This window comes from Microcaecilia unicolor, chromosome 6 (assembly GCF_901765095.1).
Source record: "Microcaecilia unicolor chromosome 6, aMicUni1.1, whole genome shotgun sequence".
Lineage (NCBI taxonomy): Eukaryota > Metazoa > Chordata > Amphibia > Gymnophiona > Siphonopidae > Microcaecilia > Microcaecilia unicolor.
Window position 1 is genome coordinate 297,707,744 of NC_044036.1, and position 16,136 is coordinate 297,723,879.

The 16,136-nt window shown below is 43.0% G+C and overlaps 1 protein-coding gene across 1 annotated transcript in view; it reads right to left on the reverse strand.

Moving 5' to 3' along the window:
- LOC115473217 (myosin heavy chain, skeletal muscle, adult-like) overlaps positions 1 to 16,136 on the reverse strand; it is a 49,929-nt gene that overhangs the window by 25,940 nt on the left and 7,853 nt on the right. The window contains 10 exon segments of the mRNA XM_030207998.1: positions 983 to 1,132; positions 1,217 to 1,335; positions 1,513 to 1,647; positions 4,281 to 4,388; positions 4,784 to 4,882; positions 6,089 to 6,152; positions 8,954 to 9,046; positions 9,266 to 9,377; positions 10,681 to 10,708; positions 14,894 to 15,050. Coding sequence (XP_030063858.1) covers positions 983 to 1,132; positions 1,217 to 1,335; positions 1,513 to 1,647; positions 4,281 to 4,388; positions 4,784 to 4,882; positions 6,089 to 6,152; positions 8,954 to 9,046; positions 9,266 to 9,377; positions 10,681 to 10,708; positions 14,894 to 15,050 — 1,065 coding nt within the window.

The following is a 16,136-nucleotide window of genomic DNA, read 5'->3' on the forward strand; positions in this document are numbered from 1 at the left end:
GGTTTGCCATGTGCCGAGGCCCCCTTTTACTGCCATTGGTAAAAGGCTTTTTTTTGTTGTTATGAAGGAAATGGCTGTGCGGTAAGTTAAACACTTGCCACACTACCATTTCCTGGAAGAGCCCCTATCGCCTCAGTAACTGGGCAGTATGCAGCACTGCCCGATTACCGCTGGGCACGCTCCCAGCGCTAGAAAATTTAAAAATATTTTCTGGCACCAGAATTAGCATGCAGCGGGAGTTGGAACTACTGATCCTGGGGGAGCCTGGTGGTAGGGCCGAATCACCACACACCAAGTTGGCGCTACCTCTACCCCCCCCCCCCCCCTTTTGTAATAGGGCCCCTTAGAGAAAGATAAATCAGTTGAAATAAAATCCATGCACCAAGCTAATTGTTTTAGTCTTGATTCTGGCACTGATCTTATTTTATTGAGATTCTAGTAGTAACAGCATCCCTTTTCCATGAAGACAGTCCATGAACAAAATATGCAGATCAACATGGGAAAGGACATAAACCCCCAAATTCTATAAATGGTGCTAAAAATTGTGCGTGTGTATTTGGGCATGCGTACATGCAATTTAATTGAATAACAAGTCAATTAGTGCCAATAATTGAGACTTAACAATCAGTTATTGGTGCTAATTGACATTAATTACAATTTGCGCATTTAGATTTACATGGCTGGATCCACATGTAAAATTTATGCACAGATCCAAAAAGGGGGCAGGGTCGTGGGTGAATCTGGGGCATTCCCACAATTTATACGCACTGTTGTAGAATAAAGGGGATCCGTGCCTTATTTTAGGCATGGGAGATTTACACCAGGGTTTCGTTGGTATAAATGGATGTGCCTAAAAGTAGTCACGGTTCTTGGCGCTGAGTACTATCCTATAAAGGGTGCCTAACTTTGAGTGCCGTTTATAGATTAGTGCAAAATGTTCCCTAATACTTACAAAACTGCCAATGAATCAAACTTCACTTACATCAAAGATCTCAAAGCCAGCAATATCCAGGACACCAATAAAATACTGCCTTGACTGTTTTGTGTCCAGCTGTTGATTAATACGAGTGACCATCCACAAAAACATCTTCTCATAGACGGCTTTTCCCAGAGCGCCCACCGAATTGTGTACCTACAGCAAAAGCATAGTGACTGGATTCATCCTCAACAATTCACAGAGAAACACCATTGTTTAATTCTCTCTTTACTACAGTACCTGTTGGACAGTCTGGCCCTTTGTGACAAATTCATTGCCAACCTTCACCCTTGGGTAACAGAGTCCTTTAAGTAATCTGCTGAGTTCAGGCCCCATTAGGTAGGCAGCTTTGTCTGCAACTAGAAAACAGAGTGAAAGCAACGTTACTAAAAGAAGACTTTGCAATAGGAAGATCAAGAAACGTGAGGGAAAGTTGTCTTAACAAAGTCAATTAGTCAGATATTCTCCATATACACTAACCCTTGGATTTGATATATGGCACTAAAAATTGCAATCGCAATTACTAAGTAAATTACCTTCAGTGCCATCAGGCTCAGCCTGCTCCTCTCGTTGTTTCTGCTTGAACTTCATATTGCCATAGTGCATTACTGCTCCGGTCAGCTTGTAAATGCTAGTTTTTCATCTGGAGTGAAGCCCAAGAATCAATGGCACTCTACAATAGAAAAATGATAATTAATACCAACTTCTGCAATAAACATAAGAATAGCCATACTGGAGCAGACCGACGGTCCATCTAACTCGGTTAAAACAACAGGGCTGAACATTCCAAGATGGCAACCAAAAAGAGCAGAACAGACATAGAAAAGTCCCCCAAAAAAGGTTTATTAATAGTAAACAAGTCAACAGTGCCCGACATGGGCCGTGGTTTGCCCACTCATGAGCTGCGTCAGGGGCAAACAATGTTGAAACCTGGACACAGCCCAATGTGGTGTGTACAATATCACCACCATGATTTGACAAAGAAAACTACACGCTGCCAACACTTTGAAGCCTAGGCGCTGTCTGACTCATGCTGCCATCATGTGATTTTCTTTGTCAAATCATGGTGGGATGTGTCCAGTTTTCAACATCATTTGTCCCTGATGCAGCCCATGTGTGGGTGAAACACGGCCCTTGTCCGGTGTTGTTGACATGTTTACTATAAATAAACCTTTTTTTTGGACTTTTCTACATCTGTTCTGCTCTTTGTTGGTTTCAGTTTAGCCCAGTATTCTGTTTCCAGCATTGACCAATTCAGTCACAAGTACTTGGCAGAATCCCAGATAGTAGCAAGATTCCATGCTACCAAACCCAGGGACAGCAGTGGCTTCCCCGATGTCTATTTTAATAGCAACTATGGACTTTTCTCCAACATTTTTTTAAAACCCAGAAATGCTAAACACTGTTACCACATCCTCTGGTAATGAGTTCCAAAGCTCCTTCCCAGTTAAACCCCACTGAGCGACCCAGCACACGGTATTCAGTGGCATTTAACCAGTTAGTGCTGCTGAATACCACTGCTAACTGGCCATCTCCTAACCGGTTAGGTTAGCAGCAAGCTGGGGTGGAGTGGGGGCAGAGTGCTATTTAGCCAGCTAAGGTTGGATTCAGTAAATGGTACTGAAAATAAGGCACTGGAAAGATCCACGTTAAACTCATATTCTGTAAACAGTGATCCACTCCAAGTGCCCTTTATAGAACAGCACTTAGCATCAGCAGGCCCGTGCCAAGGGTCTATGCTGCCCCCCCCCCCCCCGCAGACAAAATGTTGGCGCTCCCCCCCCCGCAGAAGAACAGTTGGCGCGCGCGCCCCTCTCCCCCCCTTCCCCCCGTGAAGATGATCGCTGCGCGCCCTGGGGGCCTTTAAATCTTTTACTTGCAGTCGCAGCAGCGTCTGTGAAAACGGAGCGCTGCCAACGTCTCCCTTCCCTTGCACTCGTTGGTTCCCTCAGTGTCCCGCCTTCTTCTGACGTCAGAAGAAGGCGGGACACTGAGGGAACCAAGAGCGCGAAGGGAAGGGAGACGTCGGCAGCGCTCCGTTTTCACAGACGCTGCTGCGACTGCAAGTAAAAGATTTAAAGGTCTCGGCGTCACGGGGCAAGGGTAAGCACTGCGGTGGCGCCCTCCAGAGGTGGGCGCCCTCCTGCGGTGCTTACCCCGCTTACCGCATCGGCACGGGCCTGAGCATCAGTTCCCGTTCTAAAACTCTGGCATAAATGCTGGTATCTAATTTTTGAGAGATGAACACGCAAATGATAGTATTCTATAACTTAGAGGAACACTCCCTGATCTGCCCGTGCATTTCCCATGGCCACGCCCCTCATGAGCTGCGTGCTAAAAAAGTTAGGCACCGATGTTGTGGAATAGCAACTAGGGCAGATGCATGTGTGAGAGCAAGTAGGTGCCAATTAACCCCAGTTATTGATTATTAATACCTTGCGTGGTAATGTGGCCTGGCAAGGAGACGGGGAGCCCTGAATAAATACAACCAGCCAAAGGATTTCAAGTGGAAGAACAAGTTTATTTAAACTCAAAAGCAAAGATTTCCCTCTGTTCCCTCCATAGGCTGGACACTGTAACCATACAATCACTTGGAGCTTTGAGCACTGTCCCTAGCAGGCTCCACAGGATAAATACACAATCACTTCTTCTTAACTCAGGCTTTTGTAGTCTCTCTCTCTGACACAACCTCACAGGGTTAGTCAACTCTCACACTCTTAACTCTGAGGTTTCAAGGAAGCCTCTGCTTCTGGCAATTCCAGGGTAACCATCTCTGCTGAGGGCCACTTCTTTTCCCCAGGCTTTCCCCAGGTACTCAGAGCCTCCCTGATCTGTTCAACTTCAGGGCATTTAACTCCAGCCTGGTCCGAGTCCTGCCCTTCTGACTAAGCCTCAGCAGACTAGCACCACCTACTGTAAGGTGGCAGAACTTCATCAGTGAGGGAGTGATCTTCAGTATACCGTCCACTCCTTCACACCTTGTTAATCAATTACTTTGCGCACACATCTGCACAGTGCCCATCTTTTGGTGACCTATATAGAATCCAGGGGTTAGCAGGTGGATAGGGGCCAATATTGAGTAAAATGGTAACCTAGCCAACATGCCTGGATAACTCAATTGAATGGAAGCTGAATATTGCCATTATCCAACTAAAATTTAAACCCTCCGACATCTCCTAATTTTAAGCAGACAACCTTAGCTGTTTAGTGTCCTGGGAATTTTAAAACAATCACTTATCCAGTTGCTTCCCAAATGTTTTGAATATCAGCCCCGTAATTTGATAATATTATATCTATCTGGCACTTACATCTGTGGCCATGAGTTCATCTGCGTCATCTATGCTGGCAACGCTGATCTCCCCTTGACTGATAAAAGGAAAATCGTATGGATTGGTGGTGATCAGAAGCGTTTCTAAAGAAAGGACATTTAAGTAGAGTTAGCTACACTTCCCTCTACAGGAACCAAACAGTTCACATGCAGGCTTTACAACACTTTTCAAAATGAAAGTATGCATGTATTTTCATTTTGAAAATTGCCGTGATTAGATAGTATGGCATGGTCTCTTTCCTCTACGTTTGCAGACATAATTTTGCTTGAAAAATAGGTGTATTCATTTGAAAATGCAATTTACATGGATATTATTTATCCCCTGATCTAAAGGTATCCCAACAAGCATTTTCTTTCAATACAGCTAGAAGTCCACACAATTTTCCACAATATACACAGGGTAGGAAGTTTTCAGCCAGTACTAAAATCACTGTGAAGTTTCCCTCCTAATGCTTTATTAGTTGTAACAGATTTCTCACCAATCAGCTCAGGCCTCTTGTTGGACATGATCTGATAGAAGATATGGTAACTCCTCTCAGCTTTCAGCTGGAAAGTGACTCTGGATTTCTCCAGCAAATCTGCCACAAATAGAAATTCAGGATTAAGAAATGTAAAGGATTTGATATACCACCTTTCTGTAGTTACAATCAAAGCAGTTTACATGTTATATACAGGTACTTATTTTGTACCTGGGGAAATGGAGGTTTAAGTGACTTTCTCAGAGACACAAGGAGCTGCATTGGGAATTGAACCCAGTTCCCCTGGTTCTCAGGCCACTGTACTATCCATTAGGTCACTCTTCTACTCTGAAAGTGGAGGTCAAAATGGCTGAGAAAGAGACAGTCAAGCAAACACAGTGAAGGTGGCAACGAAGATGATGAAAAAACATCCAACGGACTCAAAGAGTTCACGTTAGAAGTTTATTTCACAATAAAACTGGACTCGACAGGAATCGTATGTCAGCTGCAGAGGCCTGCTTCAGGAGTCCCTGTGGTTTGATTTCTGAAAGTCCTAAAGTAACTGTAAATGTTGAACCAATAAGAGTTATAAAGTAGAAACATGCAGTCTGAATCGCACGTATTTTACTGTGCACGTCAGTGGTCCGACTCTGTGTGTTCGATGCGATTCAACTGCGTGTTTCTGCTTTACACCTCTACTTGGTTCAAATTTGCAGTTACTTTAGGACTTTCAGAGATCAAACACACAGGGACTCCCTGCAGCAGGCCTCTGTGGCCGAACACGATTTCGTCGCGTCCAGTTTTATTGTGAAATAAACTTCTAATGTGAGCTCTTTGATGTTTTTTCATCATCTTGTTGTCGCCTTCGCTGTGTTTGCTTGACTGTTTATCTGACGCGGAGGCTTTGTGCTGGAGAAAGAGGCAGGTCAATATTCAGCCAGTGTTTACACTGACCACCACTGGTTAAGTTAGACCAGCACTGCATATCTGGGTCTGTAGTGGCACCACAAAGTCATTTGGGTATGGATAAAATTCAGAGCCTTACCCGCCTACTAACCAGGCAAAGTGAGGGACTGCCTTTTCTGTTGTGGTTAACTTTCCAGTAGGTATGTGAGGACCAGCAGTGAATATCGCTGGTGCTCACATAACTTCTGGGACTATCTGGACAGTGCCACAGCAGTCAGATCCAATATTCAGTGGCACAGCCTGGTTAAGTGCCAGCGAGTATCGGTGGCCAGCCAGCTCAGCATGGTTGAAGCGGACAGAAGCCTCTCCTGCCTACTTAAACCAGCTACCTATCTACCCTATTACCTTTAGCCTACTTACATGTCTCAATATCAGCTGAGGCTAATTTTCCTGTGGTGCCAAAGTGGATTCTGATGAATTTACCCTAAAAGAAAAACAATGCAATAATTTGATTAAAGAGGAACCCAATAAGAAATGCAAAAGAATGATTATTACCCAGAACAATTAGGAATTCACTAAAAAAAAATATGAGACGTGTTCCAGACTTAAGGTTATTTTATCACAGTGTTTTCCTTAGATGTTATACAGCAATTCATTTTATTGATGGAAAACAGGGTTAAGCAAATAAACTTTTAAAGGGCAAGTGAGCCAGCCATAGGGACCCAGCTCAGTGGCTAGTCATCGGCTTTTGCCTTGTGAGAACCAGGTGGTAATAAGACAGACTTTGATAAATTTTCATGGGACATAAGCTTCAACTCAAAAACTTACAGATCAGCATTCAGAAGTACTGATCTGGGTACCTGCTGTCTGGATAAGTGTATGTAATATCCACAAACCAAGGGAACCGAAATCAATCACAAAACTTATACAATAATGTGCATAAGTTATGTGATTGACTTTGATATCCTTGGTTTGTGGATATTATGTGCATTGGGTAGCAGAGGGGTTTGGAGATTTGTGATTTGGTCTGGATAAGTGTGGCAGACTTGTGCCAAAAATTAGGCACCAGAGAAAAATCAGCGCTCAGCACTTTTCTATAAAGGTCACTCTGGGATAAGCACTCTTTATAGAACAGCTTAGAGCGCCGATTCCGATGCCCAACTTTGGGTGTGAGGACTTGCACCAACTGAAACCTGGTGTAAATCCTGATGTGCAACCCCAGAATACTAGAACATTGTGACTAAATTCCAGGAATGACCGTGACTCGCCCATGCCCCTCCCATGGCCACACCCCCTTTTCAGTTGCACGTGAGACTATTTTGGTGTGCTTCTTTACAGAATAACACGCAGGTAGATTTGTGCACAAGCCCAAACAAAAGCCAATTAACGCCAGTAATTGATGTTAATTGGCTCATTAGTTTATTGTTGGCACATGTCTGGGGACCCTTATAGAATCTGGGGGATGGTGTCTCTGAACATGTCCTTACAGACCACTCTGCACTGTGCAGATAGCACTGGGGCAGAGCCGGGCTGGTTCTGGATGTTATCCAGAGAGTGGCGATAGAATGCTGCCACTGAATACTGCCACTATCAGGCACTGACCGCTGTATCCGGATATTCAGTGCTGACCAATATCTGGATCGTGGTGCTGAATATCCATATATTTGCTGACCTTGGCAGCTGAATATTGACCCATCAGATGCCAACAGGTGAGAGCTCTCTTCTGCTTCTGTTCTTTATTGCATTTGCTATACCGCCTGAACTGACGCACAGAGCTAAGTAGTTTACAATTTAAAAATATTACATGTAAGAGGTCGAGAAAAGAACTCCAATAAAAGATAGGAAAGAGAGGATAAGTAAACAACAATCAGACAACGTTTGAAGAAAAAAAACCCAAAAGGACAAGGGAAAACCATTAAGGTAAGTAGAAACTAAAGAGGAAGAGAGGTAAAAAGAGAGGAAGTACTATACAATGTTCATTTGAGTGTAGCAAATGCATAGGAGAATAAGGGATAGTAGGGGAAGAGAGATATTAAAAGCAGGGAAGCGGTTGGACGGCTTCTAAAGGAAAAGTCCATAGACCTCTATTAAGTTGGACTTGGGGAAAATCCACTATTTCTGGGATAAGCAGTATAAATGTGTTGCAGTGGCGTTCCTGGCCTGGATGGCACCCGGGGCAGAGTGCCGATGCGCCCCCCCTCCGGCGAAATGACCCCCCCCCGGGTGCACGCCGCTGGCGGGTGGGTGCCGCGGCGCGCGCCTGCTCCTCCGAGTTCCCTAAACTTCGTTCGTTCGCTGCAGCTCCCTCTGCCCCGGAACAGGAAGTAACCTGTTCTGGGGCAGAGGGAGCTGCAGCAAACGAACGAAGTTTAGCGAACTCGGAGGAGCAGGCGTTGCACCGCGGCACCCCCAGCGGCGTGCACCCGGGATGGACCGCCCCCCCCCCTTGGTACGCCACTGATGTGTTGTACTTTTTTGGGATCTTGCCAGGTATATTGTGACTTGGATTGGCCACTTGATGGAAACAGGATGCTGGGCTGATGGACCTTTGGTCTGTCCCAGTATGGCCAATACTTATGTACTTATGAGATAGTAGGGGAACCTATTCTGAAGCTTTGAATACCGGTATAGAAGTATTTTATATTGAATTCGATAGGAAACGGTCCGCCAATGAAGCTTCTGAAAAGTGGTGAAACTGAATTATATTTACCCTGTCATCCCACAGGGGTAAAAAATTTAGGGCATGGATCCAAGGTGCGTGTGCAACTAAATTAGTTAATGAGCTATCAAGTATGAATTAATGGCCTTAATCAATAATTGCACTTATTGGCACTAATTAAATTTGCATACACATCTGCTTGCACTCTATTATATAACCTTGAGCGCCTAAAACCCATAGCATGCAACTCGAAAGGGGGGCCAGGGAAGGGAATGTGCTGGTCAGGGGTGTTCTTAAAATTTGCATGTGCTCTTATAGAATAGCACCATTTATGCACCGAATGCCATAAGTTGGGTGCCAGCACGTACACTAGGTCTCAGCTGGTGTAAATACCAGTGATCAACTGTTAGGCATGAGAATTGGTTCTGAGCGCTATTCTATGAAGCGTGCTCATTTCGGATCGCCCTTTATAGAATACTGATTCGTGCCAATTTTCCTGGTGTCGATTTTTGAGTGTCATTTATTTCCCCCTATATGTATAAGTACCACCTCTTCTCACATTTCTACTTATATCTATATAGAGATTTACAATGCCTATGTCTTAGGAAATTCACTTCAAAACTTACAAAACGTGAGGAGTTGTCATTTCTCACAGTCTTGGCATTCCCAAAGGCTTCCAGTAGGGGGTTAGCCTGGATGATTTGATCTTCCAGGGTACCCTAGAAACAAGCAAGTGCAAAATGGTTAACGTTGGGGACTATGAAGAGACGTGGTGGTCTGTGAAACTGAAAATGCAATTTACATGGATATTATTCATCCCCTGATCTAAAGGTATCCCAACAAGCATCTTCTTTCAATACAGCTAGAAGTCCACACGAGTTTCCTCAATATACACAGAGACATAGTGGTCTGTGACTCTGAAAGCTAATGTGCTGCACCTTGCTTTTTGAGACTTCCTCCTTCTTCTTATCGCCACCTGCTACTGCAATTGTTGCAAAGTACTGGATGACCCTCTTCGTGTTCACAGTCTTCCCAGCACCAGATTCTCCACTGCCAAGCAGAAAAGATCAGTTTATATAGAGCCATTCGGTCCTAGGTTATCAGACATATTCCCACAAATTCTACATAGTGTGACTTAATCTGCATGCGCAAATCCGGTCGTATTCTGGATTTGCGCACACAATTTAATTGGCTTAACAAGCCAATTAGCGCCAATAGTTGCCACAACAAGCAATTATTGACACTAAGTGGCTTTAATTAGAATTTATGCGCACAACTGTCTGAGCTAATTATTTTGTAAAGTGATGAGTGTAAATTCTACGATGCAGATCTGAAAAGGGGGCATGGCCATGGGCAGGTCGTGGGCATTCCTAGAATTTATGCACAGTTTTATAGAATATGCCCGTTCCACGCGTAACTTATGCATCAGCATTTATAATAGGTTTTCATTGGTGTAAATGGCCATGACTAAATAAAATCGCAGAAAATGGGCATTGGGCGTATTCTATAAACTGCACCTAACTTTAGGCAGTGTTTACACAATACGCCTAGGTGTATTGTTTTTCTTCACTGATATTTTAGGCCCATAAATAGAATCTAGTCCATTATGTGGAATCACTGTGTTATTTTGACGGAATATACTTGCTTCATGAGTTCCAGTGTACACACAAAAGCAACCAGGTTATAATAATCAAAACTCTATGTAAAATAATCACATCTACTAAAAGCACTCAAACCATTTTATTGGTTACAATGTAGTGGCTGCCACAGAACATACACACAGTAGTGAAGATACATCACAGTCCATCGTATATTAAACGATGTCTGCTTCAGGAGCTCCATATAAAATAAATGTAGCAATGACATCAGCGCAATTCAGCAGTATCAAGCAGGAATTGCTGCCAAACGGCTAAGGAGAGGCCATGTTTGATACTTATCCTTGTGTCTGAATTTGGTGGGTCCCTTCTCACTACTCTTGTTATATGATTCACTGCCCTGACATCATTGCTACATCTATTTCATATGGAGCCTCTGAAGCAGACATCTCGCTGAAACACGTCGGGCATCTAACATTTAATATTTTTATCACAATAGACTAAGAGTGAACAGTGATTGTATCTTCACTGTGTGTTTGTTCTGTGGTATCCCACTGTATCGTATCATTTGAATTGTTTGTGTGCTTTTAGTAAATGTGTTTATATATATATATAGATATATAGATATTACATAGAGTGTATAGGAGTTACGTTTTGTATGGGATTGAGAAAAGTTTCATTTGCTGTTTGCATTTAAAGCATAACATAAACCATAAACGCCCATTACTATATTGGTATTATTTTGAAAGTATACATACGTGATAAGAATAGACTGATTCTCACGATCTGTTAAAAGAAAAGGTAGAGTTTTAAACCATTTTAAGGGTTTTCAGTATATTTTCCATTTTATTCTATCTTACAGTCATTTTTCTTGTGACTTCATGCAATCTTATTCATATATTATTTTTAATGAATGTTCTATATATTCACATCTTTTAACATTTTCCACTTCTGTACAGCTTTCAAAGCATTTTTAAAGTTGGCAATTATATTTATTTCACACATTTTTTTAGGCTTGGTAAGAACATAAGAATAAGTATACTGGGCCAGACCGAAGGTCCATCTAACCCAGTATCCTGCTTCAACAGTGGCAAATCCCAGATAGTAGCAACATTGCGGAATTCCAAAGAGTTGCAACAGTGGCATTCCTAGGGTGGCTGACACCTGGGTGGATTGCTGATGCGCCCCCCCCCCCCGGGTGCAGCGCGCCCCCCCACCCCCGGCAAAAGGACACCCCCCCAGGTGCATTTTTACCTGCTGGGAGGGTGCCGCACGCCTCTTGGCTTCGCTCATTCCATGCTCTCTCTGCCCCGGAACAGGAAAGTAACCTGTTCCGGGGCAGAGGGAGCACAGAACGAGTGGAGCCAACAGGTGCGCGGCACCCCCCAGCGGCGTGCACCCAGGGCGGACTGCCCCCCTTGGTACGCCACTGAGTAGCAAGATTCTAGAATCCCAAATAGTAGCAACATTCCATGCTATCAATCTCAGGGCAATAGCAGACTATGGACTTAGTTACTTATGCAAGAACATTAGTCTTTTATTTCAATGTACAAGGGATTGGCATTGTACATTTAGGATCCTATTTACTAAATTGTGGTATGATTTTGTGTTTGTCTCACCTAGAATGTAAGCCACACTGGAAAGGGGATATTAGCGGTATACAAGAATTGATTTGATTTGATTTGACTCTGTGTTCATTGTACAATTTAAGGGGTTAAGTGGTGGTACTGGTGACATCACAACAGTTTTCCATTAAGGTAACTAATGGGAAATAGCAGTAGTGTGTATTAATGACATTGCAGATAACCCCATGTAGATAGTTGCACCTTTTAAAGTGGTGTTAACTGTACCACGTTATCTGCCATGTTAAAATTAAGTGTGTGGTAACTACCTTCACATAAACTGCAAAGTGCAGTCCTGCTCCATTGCATGTGAGTTGTTCACAAGGCAGATGATGTAGAATCAGCCCCATTTGTGTGCAAATGCAAAAATTGGTGTAATTGTTTGGGTACTATTAAGTAAGGTGCCGGGAAGATCTGCACTAAGCCAGTATTCTGGCACACTGTGCGGAACAATCGTTACCGAATACTGGCTTAGCACGCATCTTATGCCTAGCTTTGAGTGTGAGCACTTATGCTTGCCAAAAACTGGCACCTAATGAATGACAGTATTCTATAACATCACACCTAAATCCTGGTAATGCCCCTTCCATGACCACGCTCCCTTTGGAGTTGCGCACGAGAGAAGTTAGGTACTCAGTGTACAGAATAGGGGCATAAGTCTGTAATGTACACAACTGTTAATGCCAATTATTGGTACTTATTTCCAATTAACTGCCAATTTAGTGCCAATTATCTAATTAAGTTACACATGTAACTGGGCCTGTTCTATAACTGGGCATGCAATTGCAAGCCCATCTTTAGGCTCAATTTATAGAATGTGGGAGTAAGTGTGTACCTGTGTATGTTATACAATATGCATGTAGATTGCAATTCTACCTCTGCTCTGCTCCCAGGAATGCCTATGTATGACACACATATACGTTTTGTAGGTATACTCAGTCTTATTGACAATGAAATAATCAATTCCAATAATGAGATATCGAAAACTTCTAGTACTGTTGGAATTTCAAAATTAACCTAGTCACTTTGTTCACTTGTCAAGACCTCAGCCATGCAACTCGATGGAGCAATCTCATACCATCAAGAATTAAGCCCAGTCATTGTCACTGGTCTTTTTTTCAATGTTAATTATATATTAAATACTTTGTATGGTGTCTCAGAAATGTTTAATTATTTATAAATAGTATAACACTTATCATTGTGAGCTTGGAGGTAAATTATCTGAAATGGTTCATGTTTTGCTTCCTTGTGACTGTAGGCAAGTCACTTAACCCTCCATTGCCCCAGGTACAAAAATAAGTACCTGTATATATGTAAACCGCTTTGAATGTAGTTGCAAAATACCACAGAAAGGCGGTATATCAAGTCCCATTTCCCTTCCCTTTATCAAGGACGAACGAACCCCCTCCCACTTTGCCAGACACATCTTGCTGACATATGCTACGCCATCAAGATGTGTCTGGCTAAGTGGGAGGGAGTTTGTCCTTGATAATGCAGTTTGTGAAGCATGAATCATGTTGGACAATTTACTCCTGAGCCGACAAAGATAAGTGTTATACTATTTATAAATAATTTTAAAAATTCTGAGACATCTTACAAGTATTTCATTATAATTAACATTGAAAAAAGACCAGTGATGATGACTGTCCTTAATTCTTGATGATATGAGATTGATCCATCGAGTTGCACGGCTGAGGTTTTGACAAGTGAACAAAGTGAATACGTTCATTTTTGAATTCCAACGGTACTAGAAGTTTTGTAGGTAGATGCATACATATTGTGGTGATTAAGTGACCTTGCAGTCCCAGAAGTGGTTTTCTTTTCATTTAGTTTTGGTAAGAAACTTCAGGAGGGTTTAGAGCTCCAGGTAGAGAGAGAAACCCAGAATGGAATCCAGTCGAGGGGAAGGGAGGTTCCTTACCCAGCAGCTATACCTGGGAGCTGGAGGCTGCTGGGAGGGTTTTTGGGAGGGGTGGAACATGGGCTGTGTAGAAAACCAGGAGCCTACCTGAGGGGAGGAGATTCCAGGCTCCCTCCCTCAGTTCCTAGCTGTCCATCAAAGAAAGGGATGGCCTGGAACTTGGAAGGGAGGGGTTGGAGGACCCAGCAGCCATAGAGAGGGAAAGAAAGGGCGGGGACAAACAGGGAGAAGAGAGATCCCCAGCCCAGAGAGGAGGAGAACCTCCATAGAGGAGGGGGTAGAGAGAGTCCTCCTCACAGAGAGCAAAACCAGCTAGGAGTAAAATGGGCTGCCCAACCTGGGGCAAGAAATGACCCCAGAGTAAAAGGCTGAGCCAGAAAGCTCTGGAATGGCAAAGGACCAGTATAAAGATAATGGACCTAAGGGAGTCTGAGGAGCCAAGGGCTACCCTGAAGCCGACATGGCAGTAAAGCTACTAGTGTTATAAGCTTGGTGTAACCTAAGGACTGTGTTTTGGGAAGCTGAATTCTTTATTAGTGTTGGTAAACACGGGGTAGCACAGGAAGGACAGTGTGAGTAGAACACGAAACAGGTGGAAGCGGCCCTAGCCTTGGGGTAGGAATTATGTAAGCCCAATGTTGGAAGATTGTTCTTTTGTATGTGTAAATTAAAATATTGAGAACTTGCCTACTGAACTGCCAAAGAACAGAGACACAAGATGACTCCCAGGGAACTCACTAAGAAAACAGGATTCCAGTAAAAAAGATTTTTTTCTTTTATGTTTTGATAGTACTTTTATGAATTGTGAGGGTTACCCGGGACGCTAAGCTTCTTTCCCAGTGTAAGGAGGCTGGAAGCATCCGCTAGGGGCAGCAGTGTGCTTGTTCTAGTCCTAAAGATAAAATGAAGACTAGAGTACTGCATTGGGAATGCTTCTGGAGAAGCTCAGGCTGTGTTGTGCAGTGGAATGAAGCAATACATTCTCTTTTCAAGCCTGAAAGGAGCACTGTGGTGAATGTGTGTGGAAGAACAAAGCTAGATATAGCACCACTACTGGCATCCCCTGACAATATATATGGGTAGTTGCCAGTCCAGTAGCTTGGTGGCACAGGCTTTGCATTCCCTGGTTTGGTCTTCTATTCCTCAGAGCAGCCGAATATGGTACTGTAGCAGAGGTGGTATTCACAGTCCTTGGAAGGGAGCTGGGAGAGGATTAGCCATTAGCTGGGTTCTAAGTACTGTCTTTGTGGTGGCTCTGCTGAGTTAGGTGGGGGTCTATAAAAATAGGAAAATAATCCCTGGGCTTTTGCAAATGAAGGCTCATGGCACTGTCCCCAGCCCTGTTTCTGACTGAACTGGAAGTATAATGGAGAAGGAGGAGATGCTGGACCAAAGGGGAAAAAAAGCACTGATGGCTGGAAGACTCACCAGTTAACATGAACTGATAGGCATTGTCAGAGATGGAGAAAATGTGGGGTGGAGCCTCCTGACGCTTCTTGCCTCTGTATGCATTAACTACCTCAGGATTGTACACTGGCAACCACTTGTAGGGGTTAACAGTGACACAGAAGAGGCCAGAGTAGGTCTGCAAGAAAACAAACAGAAAGACATTGTACTGACTTTCACATCTGAAATATTGAATTTGAATAGCATGAAATCATGTGCCGTATTGAACAGTCATTTCTCTTTCTCCACTTTTAACATATACATTTCATTGGAAGTACTACTGTATTGCATTTTAGGATAGGCACAGCTATACATATAATTATAAAACAACCAGAATATAATAAGGAAGCATGCACAACTGGAAAACTTGGCTAGCCAGCAGTTCTGCTATACCAGTAACTGTGGATCGATCCACCTGAACCCTGAGCTGATTATACTTTCTCATGCTGTCTGTTGGTTTATTTTTATTCTAGACATTAGGGGGTTGATAGTCACAAGATCTGAGAGCTAAAGAAGCAAATATTCACTTTGAAATTTGCCATCCCAGTGACCAGCACAACTCAATGGCCAAGTAAACACTGAGGAAGCGGAGGCATGGTAAGGTTATGGACATCTTTAACTGAATGAGACCCAATATTCAGCATTTTTTGGTTAAAGAGAACTGGTTAAATCTGGTCAGAATAATTGCTGTCTTAAAGTTACTCAGATGACTTTATCAGGTTAACTTTATTTTAGCTTCACATACTTAACCAGGTATTCTTTGAATATCCAGGGAAAGATAAGTTACTCAGTAGCTGAACATTGGCCTCCCCTTTCCTCCCCTCCCTGTTGATTAGAATTTTCTCATTTCTCTGTCCTACCTGAAGTGCTTTATAAGTTCTTAACAGTTTGAAGTCACGGGGGGAGATTTGTGTGCAATTTTTCCCATTTTCTCTGATCTGCTAATGACCTTTCATAAAAATTTGCCAAAATTAATTATTGACAGTCTTACTCATCACATTGAAAGGAAATTTAGAAGCAGAAGTCTAAAACAGATTGCAGTGCTGTGGTGTCATAGTCACTGCTGGTTGAGTTTATGATGTAATGAGAGTAAATATGTATGACGAGGGTCTTTGAAAGAACATCTGAATTCTCTCTATCATAATCATATGTTCTAAAGTTCTATTACAATTTTTCTCCAGTCAGGACCCAGCATGATCTCCATGTTTCTTACAGACTATATCAG